The 27,500-nt window shown below is 38.7% G+C and overlaps 1 protein-coding gene across 8 annotated transcripts in view; it reads right to left on the bottom strand.

The window, feature by feature from the left end:
- Window positions 1–7,171: 7,171 nt before the first annotated feature.
- SYN2 (synapsin II) overlaps window positions 7,172–27,500 on the bottom strand; it is a 442,912-nt gene continuing 422,583 nt past the window's right edge. For 7 of the 8 annotated variants that reach the window (XM_073352278.1, XM_073352279.1, XM_073352281.1 and 4 more), the window contains 3 exons: window positions 17,906–17,966; window positions 13,850–14,093; window positions 7,172–10,286 (listed from right to left, as the gene is read on the bottom strand). In XM_073352278.1, the coding sequence (XP_073208379.1) occupies window positions 10,151–10,286; window positions 13,850–14,093; window positions 17,906–17,966 (441 nt within the window). In that variant the 3' untranslated portion in view covers window positions 7,172–10,150. Of the gene's footprint in view, window positions 10,287–13,849; window positions 14,094–17,139; window positions 17,190–17,905; window positions 17,967–27,500 lie in introns of all 8 variants that reach the window. The other variant, XM_073352280.1, reaches the window with a different exon arrangement.

Genomic DNA, 27,500 nt, shown 5'->3' on the forward strand with positions numbered 1-27,500 from the left:
TTGTGGGATGCTTGCCAATTTTTCTGTGGTGGGTGGAGCTTATACGAACACTTGCTCATTCTCTCCCTCAGTTTCACCACCTTACTCCCCTCCCTGCGCGCCACATAGCTCAGTGAGATCTAGTTGAAGTTTCCAGTTCACATAAACGCAAAAGATCAAAGATCAAAACCACTGAGTTTACCTGCTTTCATGTCAAAACCCTGTAAAGCCACGATTTATTTTTAGTGCAAAGCTATTACTGAGATTCACAACCCTTGGTGACCCTTTTGATGAACGTACTCAAAGATCTGAGTTTCAAATAAAATTGAGACCAGGTTGTGAGCAGGAGCAGGTTCTTCTACCTATTGGGTGCAGTTCTGGGGTGGGGTAAGGAAACCTAGGCTCTCCCACTCCACTGGGTTCCAACTCTGGGCCCTTGTAGGCTAGTTCGGCTTTACTCACCTGGTAGTGTCTTGCATCAGCCTCAAGTCAGCTTCCGGATCATTTCCTGCCTCATTGTACATCCCATCCACCCTTTTGTCCCTGGGAAGCGCTGGCTTCTGCTCCTGGTCCCAGTCTCCGGGTGCTGTGGCTCCCCCATTCCCTGGCTTGGTTTGGACTTGGCTCACATCCTTTCCCAGGGCACGTCCTTCTCCCTGACCTGCCAGCCCCTAACTGAGCTGTCTGTCTGCTTTTTAAACCCTGCCACCAAACTTGAGCATGCTCAGCATCAGTGGAAGGGCGGGGCCTCCTTAGCCCAGAGTTGCTACTTAGCCCCTTCCTGTCCAGTGCGGGGTTTATACACCCTGTCACACAGACAGGGTTTTGTTGCAACATTTTGCAAAGACTTGGTAATAGGCTATATGTCAGCATACTTGAACCATGTAAGTCTTACTTGTGAATTTCCTAGCTCTAGTTAGAAAGTACCACAGCTTTAATTCTAAACATAGTATCATATCCATTATAGTAGTGTACAACATTCGAAAAGAAAGAGCTGAACTCATATAATCATGTAAATCTTGGGCTATAGCTATCTGCTGTAACTCTCTTCAAGTCACTGGATTTACACCAAGAATGAAATGGACCCATCTTTTTGAAAAAAAAAAAAAAGACTTCAGATCACCAAATCTGTATTACAGACCTCCAAAAAGCCATGCTCACATTAAAAAAAAATAGCTCAGTATTTACCCATTCTTTATTTTTTTCTCTGCTGTTTCTGAATGGAATATACAGTATAGTTATAGTCAACTTTAAAAGGTCTCTTAGAGCAGTCAATGTTTGTGCTGCTTGCAAATATTTTCTGCAGTTGTCCTTATCCACATGCACAACTACAGATATTTCCCTGTGTACTTGTCTGACTTACATTTTTAAATCTGCAAGATGACTCTTCCACAAGCCAGTACACCTCTGTAAAAATCAGATTCTTAAATTTTTACAAGTCACTCCTAACACTCACACCTTCATTCTCATTTGAAAAACAAACTGAGAAAAAAACATGACACAGCCAGGTCTTCAAACTTTTACTATATACTTTAAGTCTCTCAAATAGCTCACTTTCTTACCATTCAGTCTCTTCAGTAAGGCACACTTTACTGTAATTAATTTCTGATTACATTTTGGAAACCTCCACTCCTCTAATTGATGTGAGGTGTAGAATTAAATCTTATCCATAGGACCACTTAGTGCTCCTTTTCATTGTGTACCCTCTGTGTATCTGTGAATGTACAGGTGAAAATTTTCAAGTTCACCAATTTTTCTTGTCTCAGTTTTCAGGTGTCCAACTTAAAACATGTAGAGCCTTTTATTTTTTCCAAAGGTATCAGTGGTTTGCTGAAAAATTGGAGGTATGTATCTAGTGGGATCCTGCCGGGGTCAGTCATGGGTCCGGTACTATTCAATATTTTCATTAATGACTTGAATAATGGAGTAGAGAGTATACTAATAAAATTTGCAGATGACACCAAGTGGGGAGGGACTGCAAGCACTTTGGAGGACAGGTTTAAAATTCAAAATGACCTTGACAAATTGGAGAATTGGTCTGAATTCAACAAGATGAAATTCAATAAAGACAAATGCAAAGTACTTCACTTGGGAAGGAAAAATCAAATGCACAACTACACAATGGGGAATAACTGCCTAGGTCGCAGCACTGCTGAAAAGGATCTGGGGATTACAGTGGACCACAACTTGAATATGAGTTGTTCATGTGCAGCTGCAAAAAAGGCTAATATGATTATGGAGTTTATTAACAGAAGTGTTGTATGTCAGACATAGGAGGTAATTGTCCCTCTGTCCTTGGCACTGGTAAGGCCCCACCTGAAGCACTTTCTCTAATTCTGGGCAGCATGATTGAGGAAGCATGTGGACACATTGGAAAGAGTCCAGAGGAGAGCAACAAAAATGATGCAGTACAAGGTTTAGAAAACCTGATCTATGAGGAAAGGTTGAAAAAACTGGGTACATTTAGTCTTGAGTAAAGAAGACCAAGGGGCGATCTGATAAATCTTCCAATATGTTTAGGGCTGTTATAAAGAGTACAGTAATCAATTGTACTCCAAGTTCACTGAAGGTAGGACAAGAAGTAATGGGCTTAATCTGCAGCAAGGAAGATTTAGGTTAGATATTAGGAAAAACTTTGTAACTGTAAGGAGAGCTAAGCTCTGGAATAGGCTTCCAAGAGAGGTTGTGGAGTTCGCATGAAGGGAAGCTTTTAGAAACAAGTTGAACAAACACTTGTCAGGAATGATCTAGGTTTACTTCCACAGCACAGGGGGCTGGGACTTGATGACTTCTCAAGGATTTCCAGCCCTACATTTCTATGATTCTCAGGGCAGGTCTACACTACAGGGTTAAGTCGACCTAAATTACACAACTTCAGCTACATGAATAATGTAGTTGGAGTCGACATAGCTTAGGTCGACTTATTGCAGTGTTTACACCATGCTGGGTTGATGGGAGAAAGTCTCCCGTCGACTTACCTTATGCTTCTCGTTCCAGTGGAGTACTGGAGTCGATGGGAGAGCGATCTGTGGTCGATTAAGCGGGTCTTCACTAGACCCACTAAATCAACCCCAAGTGGCTTGATCGCTGCGGCAAAGTATACAGCTGTAATAATATCAACTAAAATACAGAACTACAGGTTCTTAGTTATCAGATATGGTGCTTCTGGAGGAGAATTTGAAATGCCCAAATCAAACAAAACCTATGCAGTAGAACCTCAGAGTTACGTACTGACCAGTCAATCCCACACCTAATTTGGAACCAGAAGTACACAGTCAGGCAACAGCAGACACACCCCCCCGCCCAAAGCAAATACAGTACAGTATTGTGTTAAACATAAATGACTCAATAAAAGGGAAAGCAGCATTTTTCTTCTGCATAGTAAAGTATCAAAGCTGTATTAAGTCAATTTTTAGTTGTAAACTTTTGAAAGAACCATAACGTTTTGTTCAGTTACGAACGTTTCAGCATTATGAACAACCGCCATTCTTGAGGTGTTCATAACTCTGAGGTTCTACTGTACGCTAAAAAAAGTGTCTCTGTATGCTTGGTCTTTTATATATTATACTTCAAAGTCTTGTAACAGGTTTTAATTTGTTGCAGTATTTTTAACTTACTTGCTGATGTTTTACATTTCTCAGAGATGTTTTCGCTCCACTTTCCAAATCTAGATAGTCTGTTTCAACATGTGAATCATAATCCCTGGAAGAGAGCATTTCCCTCTTGTTAATGGGCTATCTCAAGGCAGGATGAGGAGTTAATCCAGCTGAACTTCCTCACTGCTTATTTTAGTTAAAATACTTCTTGATACTTTGGGCATCTTTTTTGTTTTCCTTTTTAGTGAGATGCTGTTGAGAAGTCTCCTTAGCAAAATAAGAATTAGTAAATAAAAACTCTTAGTATTTTAACTAGAGATAGGCTAATTTATCTTTCCCTGACTTCAAATATAGTTTAGCATCATGAGTTTGAACAATCTTAGGGGCAAGCATAGAACAGAAGAAAGTGTGCAGCAGTTTTCAAAATCAGGCCACTTATTAGGTCATTACATATGGATTTAGAAGCCTAATTTTAGGCACTTACCTTTGAAAATCTTGACCCAAGTTTTCATAAGTTAGCTTCTTTAGAAAAGGTTTTGGCTAGTTTAAAAAATTAAGCAAGTATAATAACATTTCCGTGTTGGAAACATTATGTTAGCATTCCATAACTCTAAACTCATTGCCTTTTTTAGCAAACGTCTAGTTTATAATATGGTCTAATTAGTAATCACTTCTGGAGTTGGTTTTTTTGGTGCAGAAAAGTTAACCGATACCCAGGATCAAAACCTGCTCCTGCAACTTTTTTTAAGTGGTCTTTATAAGATTTTTCTACTGTGTGTGACCAGTCATTGAGACAGAATTGGCCGGAAGGACTCCCCAGGAGGTATTTCCTTTTTTTGGGTGGGGATGAGAGGAGGGGGAGTAATATGTGCCTTTTGAAAAAACACTTTAACACTATGTTCACTTACTGGAGAGAGAAATGACTCCTTCAAAGTTAATGTGTTTTCCTGGTACATAATTATAGTCTATTATTATAGTAGGGTTTATAAAATTTATTCTGAAAACTGGAAAGGACCTACTTCCTCACAGTTAAGTTCTGAGACACTGCAATGTATTTAAGCAGTTTTATAAGATTTTGTATTGTGTTTGTTTGTGAAAGGTGAAAAGGACTGCCACTTCGAGTAAGATGGAGCACTGTATATTGGGACTGCCTGTCTTCATAAACTCCATGGTAAAAATAACCATATTTGCAATTGGCTCCATTACTAAATTTTATGCAAATTAGTTGCAGCCTTTGGGTTCTTGGGTAGTTTGTCCAGGTGGCTCAACGTTGTGCAACTGCTGCCTACTGTCGTTCTGATACTACTTTGGTGGGTGCCACTGTACAAACCTAGATAGCAACATATTGGGTAACTGGATCTTTAAATTTGGAGCTGGCAACTTGCATCTGAATTCAAAGCTCAAGCTGTTTAGTGAGGTAATACCAGTGACTTATAGGACAATATGGTAAGGGACTGAACTGATTTTATAAGTGACTAACACCATTAGTTTTTTTGGTTTTGTCTTGCTTAGCGGGTTTTACAGATCACTTTATAAAACAAAATCTCTTAAACCTGAAACTCTACATCTAGAGCATAGGCATGTATCAGCTTGCATGTGAAATGCATTGGTACAGTTAGAGATATAAAGAAACTTTTACACAGTGGAGTGGTGATGTGGTATGTACTCTGTGTGGGAGGATACACTGCAGAGCTGATTGTTTCACCATTTTCTCCAGAAAGTAAAACAAAGCCTGTGGGGAAACTGGCTTTATCCAAGTACACGATGGCAGGGAATTTTATATGAAAGTGTGAAACTTTGTCTCAAGCAGAAAGGTGAGGCCTGACCTAATGAGATCTGTAATGCATATTGTACTATGTGCATACTTTTGAAACTAGACAGGTGCTAATTATGCATAATGCCAAATTATGCTTAATGACTACACTTTTCTCTGTAGCAGTAATTAATTTGCTTTAGTTATTTTAATTTTAGATTGATTACAAAGATTTTAAAGTGTTTCATAAAGTACTATATAACTGGTACTACTGCAGCATAATGAAGGGTGTTTAGTCCAATAAATACAAAACAAATTCAAAGTTGTAGGTATTATATTTGATTGGGCTAATTAAAAAGAGCAGCTATGTGGTGGAGACGAGTAGCAAGGAAATTGAAGCCCTGTACTTCGCCACAGAACTAGTACACAGAATTCATGACCCACAGGAAAAGGGAAAGAACTAGAAGATTTCTGCTTCCAAAGTGCATGCCCCTTGAAATAAAGTGAAATTGCCACTCTTTCAGTATTAGGGCTTCTATTCTTTGAGTGCTGTTGCTGCTACAGGAAGATGGTCACAAGACACTTGATCAGGTCTGCCATTCAATCCAGTAAAAGGCAGTGCTATACATTCACACTAGCTAGTATATTAGCAGAAGTAGTGTAAACTTCCCTACTAACATGTTTCAACATTGATCTGAAGGGAGCATGGTAGTTGAGCTTTCCATAGCCAGTCAGTCCTTAGCTGAGAATCCAAATAGGGTGCCAACGGTGATGCGGACAGTTGCTGTGTGTACTAAGATCACCAAATCATTTTACATTGATGAATAAAAGTCCAATAACACTTTTTTATAGGTAAAAACTTAGTGAATTAGAGATACAAGGCTCCATATCTCATCACCAAGCTCCAAACAGGGTCACTCACCAAAAAGGAGTCCGGTATAGTTGAAGAGGCTTAGATCTGCTGACAATCTCAATAACATGGGAGGCGAAATCTGTGTTTTATGTATACTTCTTAAATTGTTATTTTAAGTTGGTAGGAGGTATAAACTCAGAGAGCTAATAAAACTCAAGCCTCTAAAATCTGTTAGGGAATCCATAAATACTTTCAAGTAAATGAACTTTGTTTCACACAAGACTATGGCAAAGCAATAGCAAAATGCTAGTAACTTGTAATTTTTCCTTTTTAACAACTACACAAAGTAAGAACAAAATAATCACTGTTTTGGGGCAAATGAGAACTCTTATACATTTTTATCCTAGCTTTACAATGGATACTTTTGTAATTGAGAAACTTACTTACTTAAACCCCTTAACTGCCTGTAAATATATCTAGATACTTTGTTGGTCATCTTCGCTATAGTATTCGAGCACCTCCTAATTTAATTTTTAAAAATAGTGACAAACAGTTCATTATTTGCAAAAATGGGGTTAATATTACTTGTAAGCTTTTCAAAGTAAGGACTGTCTCTTACTAGATGTACGTACAGCAAAATGGGCCCTGATCTCTGTTGGGGCCTCTCAAGGTTCCTCCCCCACTCTGAACTCTAGGGTACAGATGTGGGGACCTGCATGAAAACCTCCTAAGCTTACTTTTACCAGCTTAGGTTAAAACTTCCCCAAGGTACAAATTAATTTTATCTTTTGTCCTTGGAATAACCACTGCCACCACCAAACGCTAACTGGGTTTACTGAGAAACGTAGTTTGGATACATCTTTCCCCCCCAAATCCTCCCAACCCTTGCACCCCACTTCCTGGGAAAGGTTTGGTAAAAATCCTCACCAATTTGCATAGGTGACCACAGACCCAAACCCTTGGATCTGAGAACAATGAAAAAGCATTCAGTTTTCTTACAAGAAGACTTTTAATAGAACTAGAAGTAAATAGGAGTAAAGGAATCACCCCTGTAAAATCAGGATGGTAGGTACCTTACAGGGTAATTAGATTCAAAACATAGAGAACCCCTCTAGGCAAAACCTTAAGTTACAAAAAAGACACACAGACAGAAATAGTCACTCTATTCAGCACAATTCTTTTCTCAGCCATTTAAAGGAATCATAATCTAACGCATACCTAGCTAGACTACTTACTAAAAGTTCTAAGACTCCATTCCTGTTCTATCCCTGACAAAAGCAGCATACCAACAGAGAGAGACCCTTTGTTTCTCTCCCTCCTCCCAGCTTTTGAAAGTATCTTGTCTCCTCATTGGTCATTTTGGTCAGGTGCCAGCGAGGTTACCTTTAGCTTCTTAACCCTTTAGAGGTGAGAGGATTTTTCCTCTGGCCAGGAGGGATTTTAAAGGGGTTTACCCTTCCCTTTATATTTATGACAGGGCCTTTACATGGTATCATAATACAAATAATGAACAAAACAGCTTATATCTTCTTGGGCTGATATTATACTCCATTTTCTTTAGAAAAATGAATTGTATTTCAAGGAAGGATGCACAAGAATGTGAACCTTGTCTATTTTATTTGTGTAAGTGCCTGTCACATTTCGGGTACTGGACAAATAATAGGTTTAAATCTTGATTATATATTTTTAAGTCTTTTTACTATTCTTTCTCTGCAGGTTAGCAGACACTTTTCCATTTTCTTCACCCGCTGCCTACCTGACTTTAGCCTGACAAAGGTCCCTCAGCTGTATGAAGGCAGCTTGAGGGACAATGGTCCCTCAAGCTGCACCTGTTAAGTTTTGGCATCTGGAGGATGTAGCTGATGCATATATGTTTTTTTTCTGTTTTTAAATTCACACTTTTATTATGTTTTTTTCTAAGTCTAGAACAGAAGTGAGAGCCAATCTGATGTGAACCCACATCACTGGGTAATACTAATTGAAGTCTAGAACAAATCTATTTAAGTAGATTCTAGCTACCACCCTCATTTGAGGGTGATGTGGAGCTTTAAAAAAAACAAAACAACCCTCTAAAAATCCCGTATTTATTGCTTTCTGTGTACATTCAATAGTAGATGTTAGAACACTCCTCAGATCTATAATTTTTAAGAAACCCTTCTTTTCATTAATAATTTAATTGCCAATGACACTAAGAGGCCAAATGTAAATCATTTAGGAAGATGCTGGTATACACACAGAGTAAGTGTGGTAACTAATAATCTTTGCTAAAGAAGTATAGAGCATCTTACCAGTCAGTTTTTGGCCAACGCAGCTGCAGAGAGCTCTGAGTATAACACACAGTTTACTCAGACTAATCAAACTAGCACTGCAGTGGTTTGTTCTTCTTCTTCTACTCTCCCAGGTCACAAGTAAGCAAGGAGCTAGATAGGATCTGTTGTTACTTTACTTTTATATATATATACCTTGTGATAACTTTATAACTTCAGTTCCCTAAATATGTGCATGGTGAGCCACCTCCTTCCGTGATGTAACTGGAGTAAGTGGGGCTATGCTGGGGATGGGATATACCTTTGGCCAGGCATATCTAAATCTGTCTGAATCTTTTTGCTGATTCTAACCCATGTGGTAGTAAGCCTAATTTTATATGAGCGTGAAAAAATAGGAGCTTGAGGATCTGGAAGCAAATACCTTTTTTTCTGGAAAAAAAAAGGAAACCATCTGCCACTTATTTCCCTTCTTAAGTGTTAACATGACATCAGGACAAACAAGGGAAAGGAAACACAAATTTTCCCTGCCAAGGAACACTCTGTTGTATGTAACTTGTTTTAGAGAGGAGCACAGTGTTAACTTGGACTAGTGCTCATTTAGACATGCTTTAATCTGCTTCAGATTGACTTGAACATTTAAAAATGCTGCTGTGATCCCAATATGTAGGACCACTTCTGTTATAGCAAGTCAGAGCAATATTTTCAATATGTATAATCTCTTAGAAAAACTAAGCTCCATTCCTGTGAGTTGTAAATTTACCACATTACGTTTCTCTTGGTTCATGGTTAACTGATAATGTGGCATGTTAGTTTCTGATGGCAATGACCTAGGTGTCCAAATATTTTACAAACACAGATGGACAACCAAAGTCAAAACACGGTACACCTAATTGTTGAAATCAGTCTTCTTCAAAGCTTCTCTTTACCAAGCACAGGGCTTTGCATTTATTAGAAGGGGTACACAAAAAATATTGGTAACATTATTAGGTCATGCATGTTACTTTACAACTCAGAGATCACTATTAAATTAACAATAGGAAATAAATGTTCAGCAGACATATAAGGATACAATAGTGCATACACATACTCTATTTATGACATCACTGTTTTAGCCTAGTGATAATGCTCAGCAAATATATCAGAACTCTATAGTTGGTTGACGGAAAGGTTGTCAAAGGAGGAAGAAAACTGCTTTAATTTTTCACAACAGTAAAGTGGCTTGACAACAAGAAACACTAATGCGAATTGCCTCATAACAATCTGAGGCAAGAACAAGTCAGGTTAAGACTGTATCCTTGCAGCACAAAACATTCACTCATAACATAAACATGCATTGCAAAGCACTGGAGATGGGAAAAACAAGGGGAAACCCATAACACAATGCTTTATGACAACAATTCCACAGAGGAGTATCCAATAGGATAATATAGTGCAGTCATAGTAAGGCCACAATGTTACAATTGACAAGGACCATAAAATGAAGCATTTTGTACTACTACTAATATAGCTTTTCCTCTCATATTATATAGATTTTTATACAGTGTACCTGAATTGTATCTCATCATAGACCTTTTTAAAGATTAACATATTGCTTGGAACAGTAATGGAGGATGGGTCACAGGGATATAAACACTAAATAATATTCACTGTAGGTTCTAGTCTATAAGCCATATGCAACTGCATGAAACTGATCTTCAAATGGCTAATCAGAAAAAAGGCTAGCAAAGGACTTCCTCAAGTTTCGGATGGTTTCAGCTTTTGCTTCATCCTCGTTCACAGATGATCGAAAGAAGGATGATTCTGTGAAACTGAAGGCATTTGTCAAAGACTGTGATTTGCTGTAAGACAAAAGCAACATGGTTGGTATGTTCATATTGTTAGTCAGCTTCCATGTACATATACTATATCCATACAAACTATATGCTGTGTAAAAAGGAAAAGCATTTATGGGATGGAAAACAACTTACATGTTCAAACAAAGATGGACAAGCAGAGACAAACAGAGTCAAGTACAGCATATAGAACTGATGAATACAGCACTTTCTCTCTATACTTTAGTTTGAGAAGTAGGCTACACCACTTATACTTAATAGAACAGGTTGCTTAATAATAAAACAGCTTATATTATTGTATGAATCGAAAGGATACTAAATCACCAATAAAATAGAAATGAGAGGAATATTGAGCTTGATTCCCCTCTGTTTCACATTTTATTCCCCCCAACAGTAACCCCATTAATTTCAGTAGCTCCTAGTGCATACAACTGGAGTGAAGAAGAATTGGGCCTATGAAGTCAAATTCAAAGCCAGGGAAACTTGAATTCAAGATGAGTATCAATAAGGCACAATTATGTTCCTTAAGGGTGCAAATATTTATTGACACAAGGAGAAGAGGCATGTCAATACATTTGAAGAATTGAGCCCTAAAATTGTAATCTCTTCTGATAAGAACATAAGAATGGCCATACTAGGTCAGACCAAAGGTCCATCCAGCCCAGTATCCTGTCTGCCAACAGTGGCCAATGCCAGGTGCCCCAGAGGGAGCGAACCTAACAGGTAATGATCAAGTGATCTCTCTTCCACCCTCTGACAAACAGAGGCTAGGGAGATTTATTGGATGTTTAATCCTTAAGTGTGACTTAATGAAACTTTTATTTTGTGAATGCACTTGATTTAAAAAAACAACAACAATCTGTCAGTGCTTGTGTATTTACTGCAAGCAGTTATCAGTAGAACCTCAGAGTTATGGACAACTGACTGGTCAACCACACACCTAATTTGGAACAAGAAGTACGCAATCAGGGAGCAGCACATGACCCCCCTTCCTCCAAAAAATGCAAATACAGTACAGAATTGTGTTAAATATAAACTACTAAAAAGATAAAGGGAAAGTTTAAATTTTTTTTGACAAGGTAAGGAAACTGTTTCTGTGTTTGTTTTATTTAAATTAAGATGGTTAAAAGAAGCATTTTCCCCCTGCATAGTAAAGTTTCAAAGTGGTATTAAATCAATGTTCAGTTGTAAATGTTAGAAAGAACAACCATAATGTTTTGTTCAGAGTTACGAACTGTTTAGAGTTATGAACAACCTCCATTCTTGAGGTCTTAGTAACTCTGAGATTCTAGTGTCTGCTGTTTTTTTTGTAGTAGTGTTAACATTAACTATAGCATAAGTATCTGTGAAATAGTGAATAAAATATACTTTTGCATACATGAAGGATAAAGTTTGAAGTTTAAAACTGTGTCCAATTCATAGAACTTCAAGTGGAATAACTTTTAAAAAGGGTGGCTTAAATTTAAAGCAAAACATCGTATCGTCTATCTATCTAAAATACCCTAAATATGTAAGCCTTTCAAAAAAGTATCCATTGCTTAATTAGTAAAGATAATTAACTTTTTGGGAATGAAATGAACTCTGTCAAGTGTTTATCTTATCAGATCTCAAATAGAATTCAGTAGGAGATTGAGATTTGGCTGTGATACAGCAGCAACACACTTCTCGAGTTCATATTGGCTCATACTCTGGGGCTTGCAGTTTATCCACCTTTACAACAAGCAGTGCTACATGTATTTCAGTCTTTTAATACATTATAGATGAATTAATGATGGATAAACATTTGTGTTTGCACTAATGAAAGGTGGAGTGCAGGAGGCGAAGCAGCAATTGACTTGATTAGTAACACAAAATAAATGGCCTAATTAAATATTTATTCACAGATTAATAACCTGCATGCACATGTTAGGCAACACTTTGTGAGTGACTACAAAGTACGCACATACAAATATCTATAGTACAGTTAATCCCAAAGGCAAGGCATTTTATTTATGTACTGAAATCTGTTTGGAGTAAAGTTGCTTCTTGGAAAGTTGCATAAACTAATTTTACCCCTGACAGGGTTAATGCCATACTCTAGCTCTAGTTTTGAAATGTTGCCAACTAAAAACTAATTGCCTTTTAAAAGTTATATTTGATGAGAGAAAACTGGATGTATCTTGGAAAAGAAAACTATAAATCTATTTAGATGTAAATTGGGAGCAGAGGTACAAATTAATGGGGAGGGTTAGAAAATCATGTGTATATAATAACTATTTAAAAAGAATGTCAGGAAAATCTTAGTTAGGTTTCAGACAGTTTCTGGGATGGGGAAAATAGTCATTCACATTCTCTTGTGTACACTTAAAGAATGGATTAATTTATCTCAGGACATAAGATCACAGAACAAGAATAGTGATATACAACATGCTATGGGACAGAAACAAAATTCTTCCAGAAACAGCCACACTTGTCCCATTTTTTGGGTCACTATTGCCCCCACTGAGTCTCATGTGCTTAACAAGTCCAGCTCACTCATTGTGGGGGAGATTCTTAGCAAAGTCTGATTATAGGTGCGGAGAGGAGATTTGTTCACATTAGTTTTAGCATATTAGGGGCTAGAAAAAGGGAACTGGTCTCTCATACAGATTTACTGTGTAATACAAAAATTGATCTAGTCTCTTTGTTTATCCAATTAAGACTATACTATTGGAATATATAATATTGGAAGATCCATTGGAATGTTAGGACATCCCTCCCATTCCTGCTAGCAGTATGTGTGTGTCATGCACACTGCAAGCATTGGAAGAACAAGACTCTTTGCTGCTGCTCTTTTCTTCTCCCCTTCCCTTGGGTCAAGCCGTGAGGAGGGAGATCTGTGGGACAGAGGATCCATCAGTGTCAGGACGGGGTTGGCTGGAGATAGCGGCAATTGCATACTATGCCACTTCCTGCTCACTGTTGGTCTGGAGTATCCTCCTACCGTGAGGTGTGGAATCCAAGGATCCTTCTCTGTGTTTAGTGCACACCGTTTATTGTACTGGTACTTATACTTTAACTGCAGTATACAAGGGAGATGGTTTGTTTGAGTTACCTGTACTGTATGTTCAAGCAGCAGTGTATAACCTTGAAAGAAACAGTATTGCAAAGAAACCCATCTAACTAAGTATTGCATCTGTGTAGCATGTTAATTTGGATTATTTTTCATATAGGCCTTTTGAAACTGAAATCTTTTCTTGTCTGAGTGATTGCAAGGTTAAAAGTTTAAACAGATAAGACTTCCTTTTTTTCTGTGCAGCTTTACTCACAGTGCATGCAAATCATGAGTCAGTGACATAAAAAAGGAGAAAAAAAAGAGAGGATGATGCCTCGTCAAACCAACCCTGGTTTGAGCTGAAAATGTGCAGGTATCATATGAAATTCTGCTTTTACAGCATTTAGGATGTGGGTATGACTCTCTGAATTGACCTCTTTTTACAGTCAAAAGCACGTTCTGCTTTGCTGCTATGTATTAGACAGGCACCCAAGCTACTGTTATGGAAACAAAATACAATTTTATGGCAGGGGAAGGAGAGAAACAAATATCTTACTTAAGCTGTGGATGAGACTGAGGTTTCTGCTGTGGAGCAGGTTGTGGCTCTGGCTCCACTTCCACTGATAACCTGGCGCTGGAAATACCTTGACCCCGCGCACGTGGTTGTTGAGTTGTAGGGCCAGGTGGACGTTGTGGCTGGGAAGTTGAGGGCTTTGCTGACTGCCCCAGGGGGAACATGCGCTGTGGTTGCAATGGCTCCTGGCTTTGTGATTGCGTTCCTTGGGGTTGTACTGGGCCCCCTAAGTTCAGTACAAGAAAAACTTCATAATGTTACAGTATCAAAGAACGTATATTATATTTTATATCCAACACTTAAAAAATAATCCTGGAATCTGTCAAATTCTGTGTTGAGACAATATTCTGCTAATATAGACCACCAACTTAGTATAGTCAGTACTATTTACCACAACTGATACATTCCTTATAGCACCTTTCCACTCCAGCCTTAAATTTACTATGAGATCCAATTAGCCGAACATCCCAAGGATAAATTTGGCCTGGTTCAGTGAGAGGTTTAGCTACAGCAGAATATTCTGATAATTCACCAGTACAGCTGATTCATCTATTGTTTTTATGTGATGCTACTACAATACTGTTGAAGAGCCAAAGCTTTAAAATTATCTCCATAGTTGCTTATATTATTCCATTTACAGTTACCTTTACAGCAGTAAAATAACTTTAAAATGACACTGACTGGAGACTTCTGGTAATTTATTAGATTTTGTAGTGAAATATCTAAGAAAAGAATACAGAGAGACCTGAAAAAGTCATCACTAATTTATTCTTAGTGACCAAGGAGTCTGAGTTTTTGCTTTTACTGACTAGACTATGAGCTGGCAAATAGAACAGCATTATAAAAAGTATGGGAATAGCATATGAGGCAGAAACTTAAATTGTGAAATCCATGACAGAACTGATCAGCAGGCTTTTGAAAAGATGCTGTATCATCAGACTGTTGGTTTTGAGGCTTCCTGACTGAAAATGTTCTCAGTCAGATCTCAGTCAGCAGGCACTGCACTGTATGTAGTGTCAGGTGTCTACATGTGGTTTTCACTGGGAGGCTTTTGATGAATTGGCAGTTACAGCAGAATCATTACCCTCACATGTCACATAGCTAATATAGCACATCTGAATGAAAGGGAAGCGGAGGCAGAGCCAGAGACAAAACTTTTTGATAGATTTGATTAAATAATTTTTCAGTCAGGATCTTTGCAAAATGGACATGAACATTAGGCAAGCCTATTGATCTAGCTGTTTTGAAAATGTCAGAATTTAAGTCCTCTTACAAAGAGATTTAATGTCTGTGTAAGATCTCTCATCCTCTTATTAGTCCTCAGAAAAGAAAACGCTTCTATATCTGGAAGAAATGGTATCAGCACAATATGCCATTGTCTTTCTTTTTAAACAGACAAATAGTCATGGCTAGTTTTCCACTTACTGTATAATATTGTGTGCGTGGAAGAACCGAACATACTAGTGCTTCAAAAAGTTTACCACAACTAGGATTATTCAATATTTTGTGTTGTAGAAAGGTAAGGAGCATCTACTTAATACTAGGGAATGGGACTTCATTTTGTAAATTTTTATGACTTTTTTTAGGAAACCTCAAAAGTGGTAACAGTCTTGCAACATCTTAACGATACTCATTTACTTATTAGCCTCCCTTCACTCAGTACTGGAAAACAAATATTCCCCTCCACCTCCCACTTACACATAGTGGCTTGAATGCCAGAAACTTTACACTGAAGACAGATGTAACTTTCTTTTATTGCACATTAAGCTGTACAAGATATTTCACATAAAAGATATACTGCAGTCACACTTCCAGCATTTGCTCACTTTCTTGCAGCTGGGTTGTACAAAAAGGGAACAATCATGAAAGAAACTTTTACCAAATAAAGAAATAAATAAAATCTGAACATTAATCCTACACTGTAAACATCTGTTCCCTGTTACTCACAAACTTGCACCTAAGCATGCTTGCATGCAGAGACATTTTGACTTGCTGCTTCTCTGTGGTATGAAGTAATAGGTATGTGCCCCTCTAACTTTTACAATCAACAAGCTGAAGTCCTACCTGAAATGCAATTTTTTTCTTTGCACTCTGCACACACAACTCACAAATGTCACATGAAAAGCACTTGTGATTACTCACACTACTACATGCAAAACAACACCCACCGCTTTAAATAAAAATCACTCGGTTAACAGATTCATTTCTTCACCCCAGGGCAGTATGATTTATTCTCATCTATGATATCTGAAGGTAAGAATTTGTGAACCTGATCTTAAGTGTATTTTCTCCATACGCAACAAAAATAGCCAATGTCGTCATCACAAAGATCATTGACTCAGAAAAACACAGATCACTAAAGCAAAATTTCATGTAATTTACTGATCGGCAGTAAACAATAGCATTCACCGTTAACATTTAAATAGCTAATAATGCATATATAAATTCTCATCTTGCCAGCCTGTTTTTACAATTAATAAAGCTCACAATGCTAAGTTTTTTTTGTTGTTGTTGGTTTTTTTTCAGTGTTTGTAGGGAAAATTAAAAGTAGAACATAATATTTTTTTAAAGGAAAACAATATTGTTTGTATTAAGCTAGTGACCACTATTTGCCTTTGTCTAAATGACAAAATACAGTGCTGTGCCTTGCTTACAACTAAGTTTTACAGTATGCTAGAATAGTGCAGGTCGTGTTAGGCTAGATTTCTCATAACAGTTCGATGGCCTGCCTGGATATTGCTTGTTATATTGAAGAGTAAATTAGTTATGTGAAAGTCATAAGCAATTATGGCTATAGAAAGTCTGGCAAAAGTCAAACATCTCAGGTCTTTTTGCATTTTGAGTTATGAATAAAGATAAGACCGTGTTTAGTGGTTAATTCTGGGATAGAATTTTTAAATGTATATCCTGATATTTGAGTGAAAATAGTGGCACTGACATGAAGTAAATTACTTATCTATTTGTTTCATGTTATAGTTAATGGGACAGAGCCTTAGCTGGTGTAAATCAATCCAGCTCTACTGAAGTCAATGGAACTATGCAGAATGATACCAGCTGAAGTCCCGATATTTAGCAAACAAGACATTTTAGGGGGCTCAATAATCCTGCAGACACTTCCCACCAAATACCATGAGATTAACTTAACCTTTTTAGCTAGGTAAAGAATTTTGGGGTAACATTTGTCTTAGGTTTTTGTAGAAACCACAGATGACTAATTCAGAACCACAACAAAAGAAACTACTTAACTGAATTGAGATACATTAAATACTCACATTTTCAATGAGATATTGCACATAGGTGGCCCATTTACATAGCTTTGTAGCTAATAATTTAATACAGAATTGATTAAAAATATGAACTCCAGTATGTAAAATACAAGATATTTAAATGTTCCTGGGAAGAAGTCTCTTGTTTTATGGAATCACTGAAACACTAGAGTTCTACATCTTACCTATAAATAAAATTCAAATATTAACAGACTTTATAAAATTATTTAAAAAAAAGCCTCAATCAACAAATACATTAAATTATATTTTTTAGAATGTCTATCTGAATCACCTATCGATTTCAGTCATGCAAAAAAAAATTACGAATATCACACGCACACACTCACAGAGTTAAGCAAAAGTATTTAAAACTGAACCTGGGTTGTTGTTTACCCCACAATATATAATACTTAAAAAATACTGTCTAACCATCCATAATATACAGTCGTACTGGACTCTGTAGAGGCACAATTCTTTGTACACTGTTGACAACAGCCCTGAAATCACAAGTTATACAGAGAAACATAGGTAAGCATTACAAGCACAGACATGAACAGGTAAACAACCACACAGTATAGTTGACACTGCATAGAAAAAACACAGTCCAGGTCAGCACTGAAACAATGCAAAAACTGCACATAAACTGGTATGTTTGCTTTTAAGGTTGGTTTTTGGCTTTAACCCCTGCTTTTATTGTCAATTATTTAAGTAGCCTGGACTTGTTTTGGTCCTACTGCAACGCCATTACAGTCGAGAATATACTGTAAACAACCTTGAGGTGGTGGTCGCTGAGGTGGGATTTTGTTTGGCTCTGGTTCCTTAAGTGATCCACTCTGGAAGATAAATACAAAAAAAGAAGACACATAAAAATAGAGCAGCACAGTTGCACTGAGTTTACCGATGTTTCCACTGAAAGCTCTCAATTTAGTTTGGGGTTTAAAATGTGCTCTTCAGTTTTCTCCAGGTAAAATCAAGTCTAGTTTAGTTATTGCCAGTCATGACACATGAATCCTGGCATACAAGAACTCAGCTTTGGGATAATTAAAAAAAAAAAAACCCCAAAACCTCTCCCTTTTCAGCATGAGGTTACCACTGTATAACATGAGCAGGAGACAGAGTAGCAGCTGTGTTAGTCTGTATCCGCAAAAAGAACAGGAGTACTGTAGCCCACGAAAGCTTATGCTCAAATAAATTTGTTAGTCTCTAAGGTGCCACAAGTACTTCTGTTCTTTATGAGCAGGAGAGTGTCTTATCTTCCAAAGACTGCCTTCCCAAAACCTCACCATAGCTCATGTGAGGCCTTTTTCCTTCAATTCCTGCTATCTTGAACAACCTTATCTCTATCACACTGACTGTTATCACTTTTTCAATTTAGATTTTAAAACTTTTTCCTTCCTCATTCCTTTCCCTGTATTTTTGAGCGCATGAATAAATGCTTTGACATAATTTCATAAAGTGGCCTCACTCCTGCTCCCACAGAAATTAATGCATGCAGGATTATGCCCAGTGGGCCAAATTTACACCTGTGTGTTCAATGAGATACTAAGGGGACTTCAATAGTTACCTGAATGTAAGTTAGGAAAGAACTTAGTCTTTTTCAGTTACAACTCAAGGACATTCCCCTGCAGTTTAGAAACAAACACAGTGGAATTTTGCTGGTGCTGGAGTATCAAAGTTACACTGACTATAGTTTTAGCTGTTTCATTAAGTGAAATGAAAGAGGGAAGCAAAAACATAATGGAAAAAAAATTACTTCACTCTATCCCATCTAGCATGTAATAGTTAACTTTTCAAAATAGGATATGTATTTGGCAGTATTGCTTTCAACATATTCTTGTCCAGAGGAAGAGATGGGCCTAAACAAAAATTTTGGAACAGAACACCCTCTGGGAACATAGGCTCTGGATCCAAGCTTTGTCTTGGGCCCATCGCTAATATTTTTCAAAATATAATATGTTAAATCTCTGGACAAAATACTTGTGCTTTATTTTTACTTTTTTAAGAATGAACAAGAAATTATTGCCTTCTGCCTAGAGAGGAAAAAAACTTAGAATCTATTAAAGGGTGAACGTAAAATGAATGAACATACAATCCTTGCAAAACTTACTTTTCTTCAGAAAGATTTGTGTTTGATCTTAAAACTGAAAATACATGTTACCACTAATGATTGGAATTCCATGGGAACCTAGAAATTGTAATTTTTGTGTGTTGCAAGGCAACAGTATTCTATCCTAAGCAGCTGTGCAATGTTGCTTTATGTTGGATTTAGCTGCATAAATAAAAGGGGACATGACAGATCTGACACTCTAATTGTTCAGTATTACAAACTTCAAGATGAGAAGAAGGGGGGGTTAAAAATCAATGTATAATATGAATGGGCCAAAATCTGCTGGTCACAAGAGGAGTTGATCCAATAATACAGTTTTCTGTAAACATTAATACAGGGATTGGGAAGGAGAGGAGAATTTCACAAGGAGAAACAGGGATCCCCACACTTAGGAAGATCACTTTAAAACTCCTGGATCGCGAGTGGGTCAGAGTTCTCACCTCCAGAACTACACATGAAAGTCCAATCTGCCCTACACAACTGTGATGATATGGTAAGTGTATTGATATTTGCATTGTATCTCACTGGAGCAATGTCAGTCTTTCCTGTGATAGCTGGGAAACCTGCACAGGGAACTGGAGACTCTGGAAGGTTCACCTAGAGGAGTTTCCTCCATATTGTTCCAGTGCAATGCTGATGCAGCTCACACCTTCCTCTGTGTGCTATCAGGACATGTAGTGCTCCACACTGTGTGGAGACGATGCATGTTTTCTGTGGCATTGGTAGGGGAATGTTATCTGCCTCCTCACCATATGCAAAACCCCAAATGGATGGTGCAGTTCCTGTGGAAGCAGGATAGAATGCTGCAATGGAGAAGACTATTCCCCATTCTATGCCCTTGAGGCAGGGATCTCTGGGGTTTACATCCCCTCTATCTGTGGAGTTCTGTGGTGGGTGGGCACAGGCCTCCAATAGTTGTTTCTGGAGGAGTGAATGAAACCAATCATGTAATTCCTGTTAGAGAACTGAAACCCAAACAAATTGCTCTATGTTAGACATGCCTGCAGGTATTATCCTTCTTTTAGGGAGAGAGAGCGTGAGAGGGTATGGGGGAGGGAGAGGTTAAGGGAGGGAGAAGAGGAGCACTGTCTGCTCACACACTGGCAGAAGAAAGCCGTGAGGGAGATGGATTTATTTTTTAACCTAAAGTAAGGGGTTGTGTGTATAAGAACAATCCAGTCTTTTACTTAAAGGAAAAGAAAACGGGATCTGGTAATTTAATATGTAAAACTAGCTATGAATTCTAAACAGAATATCTGTAGGTCCTTAGTCACCTCCATACCTGTAGGCTAAAGTAGGGCTGCAATTTGTTTACATGTTGTCAGGGTCTTTGGTTTAATCACAGATCATATCCAACTCCATTGTCACAACACCACCAGTATTTCTGCAGTCCACCTCCCTATATATCTCCCCATCTATGAGGAAATGCCTTTATCTTAAATGAAGCTTTCCAGAAAACTTGCTAGCATTTCCCCCTCACTCAAGTTTCTCTGATGCATGCCCTACCTTGGCAGTTCTGAAGTTTGAGAAGCCCTGCATACTTTCCTACTGATGTTATAATTGCTTCACTCTATTCACTGACTGCTGCTGTCCTGGTTCTTCCACCCACACGTCCTTTCTTCACCAAATATCACCTGGTGCTTGGGAACCTCACCCACTCTCCAGGCCAATCACATGGCTAAATTATGTTTGCCAACCCACCCAGGCTGACCCCAAAAAGCCTAATTCACCCTATATTCCTAACTTGAGAAATTTGACTCTTGGGGTTTTCAGTGAACTGCAGTAATCTGTTCCTTTTCAGGAGCCTGCCTTTGACATTTAAAACAGGCTGGGAATCCACAGTCTTCTAACTCCATACTTGGTTGCTTTCTTGAGCCAAATCTTCTAAAAAAATCTAGGCTTCTCTTAAAGCTGCAGTTGCTGGCAAATCAACTACAGCCTGTTACTTCCCACCTTTCTAAGGCATTGTGCTGCTAATGCAACTGCAAGCATTCTAACTCCTTGTGGAAAATCTAATTCCTGTGAGCAGAAACCCACAGGGAAGACATCTGTCTTGAAGAGCTATTCTTCCCTCCTAATATTCATATCCTTGCCACCAGGCTAAATCTGTTGCCAGTTTATTTCTCTTAGCACAAACAAGATTTTGTACACCAAACTTTTGGGTCTCAAACCCATCCAATAGTAGTCCAGACCGGTCTGGAACCAGGGCTATGGAATTCCAGATAACTTATATAAATGTCCCAAAACAGCCCATTGCTTGGATGCCTGGGGCCAAAGAGAGAAAATGGCTGGTCTAATATCTAATTAGTGCATGTGTGTGTGTGTGTGTATACAGTGCTTGATATGGCTCTGAATACCTCAGAGGTGAAGTAATTAAGATGGTAATGAATGCCCTTTGGGGGCACATGCCAATTCCCATGGAATAAAACTCTCATATCATGTCTGATTACTTTTTCTGCACTTACATTTGAAACTGAATACCCAAAAGACAGGGGGATTGTAATGTTACTAAAAAGGTCAAGTCTTGAATTGCCTATTTGTGGAACCTCCCATTTTCAAATAAGATTGATTTGTTTATATATTTATAAAAACCACCAAGCTTTACCCAAGAAAGCCCTCTCTAAGCTAGTGACATTCCAGTTGTGTATGTAATGAGAGGTGCACTAGTTGCATAATGATATATATTAAAAAAGCATGAGCTAGCAATTTTGGCCAGAGTATCCCTTTAGTGGTCAGATAATCCCATTGGTCTGGAATGGGTGGAATGCTGCTTCTGTACCACTTTCTCCCACTCCACAGAAATGTATAGATGCGTTTTGCTTGAAATGTGTTCCCTAGAATTTTAGGGGGCAGAGGTTGAAGATAGGACTGGCTATCCTCCAAAGCACTGTCCCCTGTGACTCCATGGATTAGAATCAGATTGTACTAATGCTTGATCTATATATAAAAGTATCATACTTATATGTATTTGTGACGTTGGGATTGTCTGGCTATTGCCAAAGTGAGTGGGTGCAGAAGGCTGTAATTTGGCAGGGAAATAGCCCTTGGGCAATAGAGCTATTATGCTGTATCCCAGTGAAAATTGGTTTTGATTTGGCTGAGTTATAAGGATTTGAAAACCAGCACTGGAACATGTATAGTGGGTTTATTTGACGCAATGACAAACTTTTAATAGGTGTCTCTACATTCAAAAAGAAATAGGGCTGCACCACACCTTGGTAGTTTAAGAGTAAATTAAATATAAAGAGGCCTGCCTTATTCAGTGCAAGAGCATCTAGATGCTAAATGAGTTTAGGAACTTTGTAGGAGAGCAGAATCAATGTATCCCTTCTCCTGCAGAGATACCTAAGGGGAGTCACTCCTTAGCACCTGACTTCACTATAATTAAATATGGTGAATGTGGCAGGGCTACTGGTTACTGTACCTATTGCTCTGTGAATGAGTCATGGCTAATGGTTGCTCACTGATTGCTTTACTATATAATGAATGTGGCAGGGCTGCTACTGGTTGCTACTCATTGGTACCATACTGTATATTCACTGCAGATTAAGCAAGGCAGTGTGACTGCATACTGCACTTTACAGTTACATTGCAGAGAGATGTGGTGGGGCACACCTTACTACTCAAAGATGCCACTTTCATCTTGCCTCCTGAAGCTGCACAAAGCATTATATAAACAGGGGGAGTGGGTAGCTGAGTATGTTCCACAGCCTATTGACTGCATGCCCTTGGGGAAGGTAGCTGGCTCCTACAATCTAGCAGTTTCGCATGTCAGTGTGCAATCCTGCCTGCTGCTCTGCAGGGGAAATGTGGATGGAAGAGACTCTCTAGAACAGCCAGGCAGGGTTGCACCCTTGTGCTGTGGTTTGATTATAGAGGTCTCCACAGAAGAGAACTAGTTCTAGGAAACAGATAAGCAGGGTGACATGTTAGCACAGGCCTTGCTACAGAATCAGATTCTTATTGTAAGAAAACATGGTTATCTGATACCAGTGAGACTGATACACAATGATTTTATACATGTTGCATTTTCATTAATTCCTCCCCCTTCCCGGTGGAGCTGTTTCTCCAGGTTGAGATCGTCAAGATAAATTCAAGAGTTGGAAAAATGTAGATCAGCTATTGTTGTTACTAAACAATCTCTTCCAGTTACCTGTCTACAATTCCTCAGTATTTTCTAGCCAACGTGTGCGGAAAAAATTCGTATGAGAAATGAATGAAATCATTTGGTTCTTATGAAATGTAAACACTTTGAACATAAGAATGGTCACAGTGCTTCAGACCAATAGTCCATCTAGCCCACTATCCTGTCTTCCACCAGTGCCAGATGTTTCAGAGGGAATGAACATAACAGGGCAATTTGTTCAGTCATCCATTTCCTGTTGTCCACTCCTAGCTTCTGGCTTTCAGATTAAGGGACTGCATGCCTGACCATCTTGGCTAATAGCCATTGATGGTCCTATCCTCAATCAACTTAGCTAATTCTTTTTTTAACCGAGTTACATTTTTGGCCTTCACGACATCCCCTAGGAACAAGTTCCACAGGTTGACTGGGCATTGTGTGAAGAAGTACTTCCTTTTGTTCATTTTTAAACATTCTACCTATTCATTTTATTAGGTGATCCCTGGTTCATGTATTATATTAGTCATAAGAAGGGGTAAATAACTCTTCCCTTTTTACTTTCCCTGAACCATTCATGATTTTATAGACTTCTATCATATCATTTGTTTCTAAGCTGAACAGGCCACGTCTTTTTAATCTCTCCTCACGTGGAAGCTGCTCCATAACCTGATAGTTTTTGCTGCCCTTTTCTGTACTTTTTCCAGTTCTAATGTATCTTTTTTTGAGATGTGGTGACCAGAACTGGCTTGCCTTTCCTGAGTGCTCTTTAGGTACCTTGATCATCGAGTGCCCGGACTGATTGATTGGTATACTTCCTGCTTCTAATGTAATTAAAAAAAAATTGCTGTTAGTTTTCTGCGGAGCTGTTACCGAAGAGCACAAGTTGGAAAGGGTTTTATTTCCAAAAATCCAAACCTGATTAGATTTTAGAACAGTGTTCAAGACAAACATGCTCATGTGGACTTGCTTCTGTTAAACATAGCTCCCCTAAAAACAATACAAATAAATTATAAAAAGCAGGATCATGCCTCAGCTGAGAAGCATATTAAATGTTTAGGGAGAATTAATTAATTATGAAGATCTGTCATCCCACTAGAGCTGGATGGTTCCTCTCCATTTTTAGCGAGAAGTCCTGAAGGAAAGTGATGCTTTTTTATAGTTTATTGTGACTCTGGCTTCAGACGGACATATTTGTAGTACAATTTATGAAAAGGGGGCATTAAAAGTATAGTTGCACAGTAGGCCTGTAAGCAAGTCTCTCCAAGTCAAAGAATTCTTCCCCATAGATAGTGAAGGAATGCAGGCTGTGTAATGGGAAAGAGCTCCCTCTTGTGTGTTAAGGTAATACAGAAGCTGAGAATAATACACAGAGCTGAAAAAGAGCTCTGTGTAAGTTTAAAATCTTGTTTCTTTTACCAGCAGAAGTTGGTCCATTAAAATATATTACCTCACCCATTCTTCCTCTCTAATAATACACAGACACACACAACCAAACCTGAGTTTAATTACGTGTGTGTGTACGTGTGTGTGAGAGAGAGACAAGTGACCGAAGTACAAGGCATCTGAATATGAGACTGTACTAAAGAATGGATAGCCCAAAAACTATCGAGTACAAACATCTATCTTAGGTTTATTGTCCTTTAATGAACAAACCCGTTTGCTGTGTTCGTGAGAGCAACAGCTTAAATAGTTTCAGGACTTTTAAAAAGCAGCGTCTGCTTGAACAGACAGAGCTAAAAGGAGAGAGAAGTTTCAGAGTAACAGCCGTGTTAGTCTGTATTCGCAAAAAGAAAAGGAGTACTTGTGGCACCTTAGAGACTAACCAATTTATTTGAGCATGAGCTTTCGTGAGCTACAGCTCACTTCATCGGATGCATGCCGTGGAAACTGCAGTTTCCACGGCATGCATCCGATGAAGTGAGCTGTAGCTCACGAAAGCTCATGCTCAAATAAATTGGTTAGTCTCTAAGGTGCCACAAGGAGAGAGAAGGCCATCCTGCAAAACTGAACTCAAAGGGATAAGCCACCAATTTATGCTGAGTGAGAACAGAAAGTGAAAATTATTCTTATTACACTTAAAGGAAACTGGGGAAAGCATCTATTGTTAATTATAACATTTTATATTTGCCCATCAATTTCATTTAGCATTTTGTTTCTCCTTAGTTATTGAAATAATACCAGATGTAAGACTATCGCCTTATGTCATGCCAAAGCAATTGAAATTATTCTAGTTGACCTACTTCTGTACTGAGGTCTGTCTGCCAGGTTGAGGACAGAGACTTCTCAGGAGTATGACCTTGCCTGTGGGACTGTCTCTGAGGGTGTCCTGCTAGGAATGTTCTGAGAAGGAGTCCTTTCCCCCCTAACCATTTAGCTTTGATCTCCCTGTTTGCAGTGACCACTGGACCTTGTTTATGATTATGAAATTTACTAGTTATTTTATTTATAGTTCCAAGAACCATTGTGGTGATTAACATACAATAAATTATCCAATAATAAATAATATCAGGCCATGTACCTAGGTTCTTGCTCAGATTCTACTCTGTGTTTATTTGGACAAACTTACATTGATGTAAATGGAAGTTTGCCTGAATAAAATCCTCAAGATTTGCCCAATGCAGCCCATACACCTAAGAATCACTATGTTAAAAAAAAAAAAAGGGCATTTAAAATCTTTTAGTACAAGGCAGTTTTTATGCAACACTGATAGGTTGTTATACACGGTGTCTTTGTGGGCTGTGGACATGAAGCATTTGTCAGTGCTTAGAGTTGCTTACCCTAAAGCTACCTTCCAGCTACCTTCCCAGCTACCTTTGAGACACCACTGACTTCCTGAGGAAACTACAATCCATCAGTGATCTTCCTGATAACACCATCCTGGCCACTATGGATGTAGAAGCCTCTACATCAACATTCCACACAAAGATGAACTACAAGCCGTCAAGAACACTATCCCCGATAATGTCACGGCTAACCTGGTGGCTGAACTTTGTGACTTTGTCCTTACCCATAACTATTTTACATTTGGGGACAATGTATACCTTCAGATCAGCGGCACTGCTATGGGTACCCACATGGCCCCACAGTATGCCAACATTTTTATGGCTGACTTAGTACAACGCTTCCTCAGCTCTCGTCCCCTAATGCCCCTACTCTACTTGCGCTATATTGATGACATCTTCATCATCTGGACCCATGGAAAAGAAGCCCTTGAGGAATTCCACCATGATTTCAACAATTTCCATCCCACCATCAACTTCAGCCTGGTCCAGTCCACACAAGAGATCCACTTCCTGGACACTACAGTGCTAATAAACGATGGTCACATAAACGCCACCCTATACTGGAAACCAACTGATCGCTATTCCTACCTACATGCCTCCAGCTTTCACCCTGACCACACCACACGATCCATCGTCTACAGCCAAGATCTGCGATACAACCGCATTTGCTCCAACCCCTCAGACAGAGACAAACACCTACAAGATCTCTATCAAGCATTCTTACAACTACAATACCCACCTGTGGAAGTGAAGAAACAGATTGATAGAGCCAGAAGAGTTCCCAGAAGTCACCTACTACAGGACAGGCCTAACAAAGAAAATAACAGAACTCCACTAGCTGTCACCCCCAACTAAAACCCCTCCAACGCATTATTAAGGATCTACAACCTATCCTAAAGGATGACCCAACACTCTCACAAATCCTGGGAGACAGGCCAGGCCTTGCCTACAGACAGCCCCGCAACCTGAAGCAAATACTCACCAACAACCACATACCATACAACAGAACCACTAACCCAGGAACCTATCCTTGCAACAAAGCCCGTTGCCAACTGTGCCCACATATCTATTCAGGGGAGACCATCACAGGGCCTAATAACATCAGCCACACTATCAGAGGCTCGTTCACCTGCACATCCACCAATGTGATATATGCCATCATGTGCCAGCAATGCCCCTCTGCCATGTACATTGGTCAAACTGGACAGTCTCTACGTAAAAGAATAAATGGACACAAATCAGATGTCAAGAATTATAACATTCATAAACCAGTCGGAGAACACTTCAATCTCTCTGGTCACGCAATCACAGACATGAAGGTCGCTATCTTAAAACAAAAAAACTTCAAATCCAG

The sequence above is a fragment of the Lepidochelys kempii genome, chromosome 7 (genome assembly GCF_965140265.1).
Source record: "Lepidochelys kempii isolate rLepKem1 chromosome 7, rLepKem1.hap2, whole genome shotgun sequence".
Taxonomy (NCBI): domain Eukaryota; kingdom Metazoa; phylum Chordata; order Testudines; family Cheloniidae; genus Lepidochelys; species Lepidochelys kempii.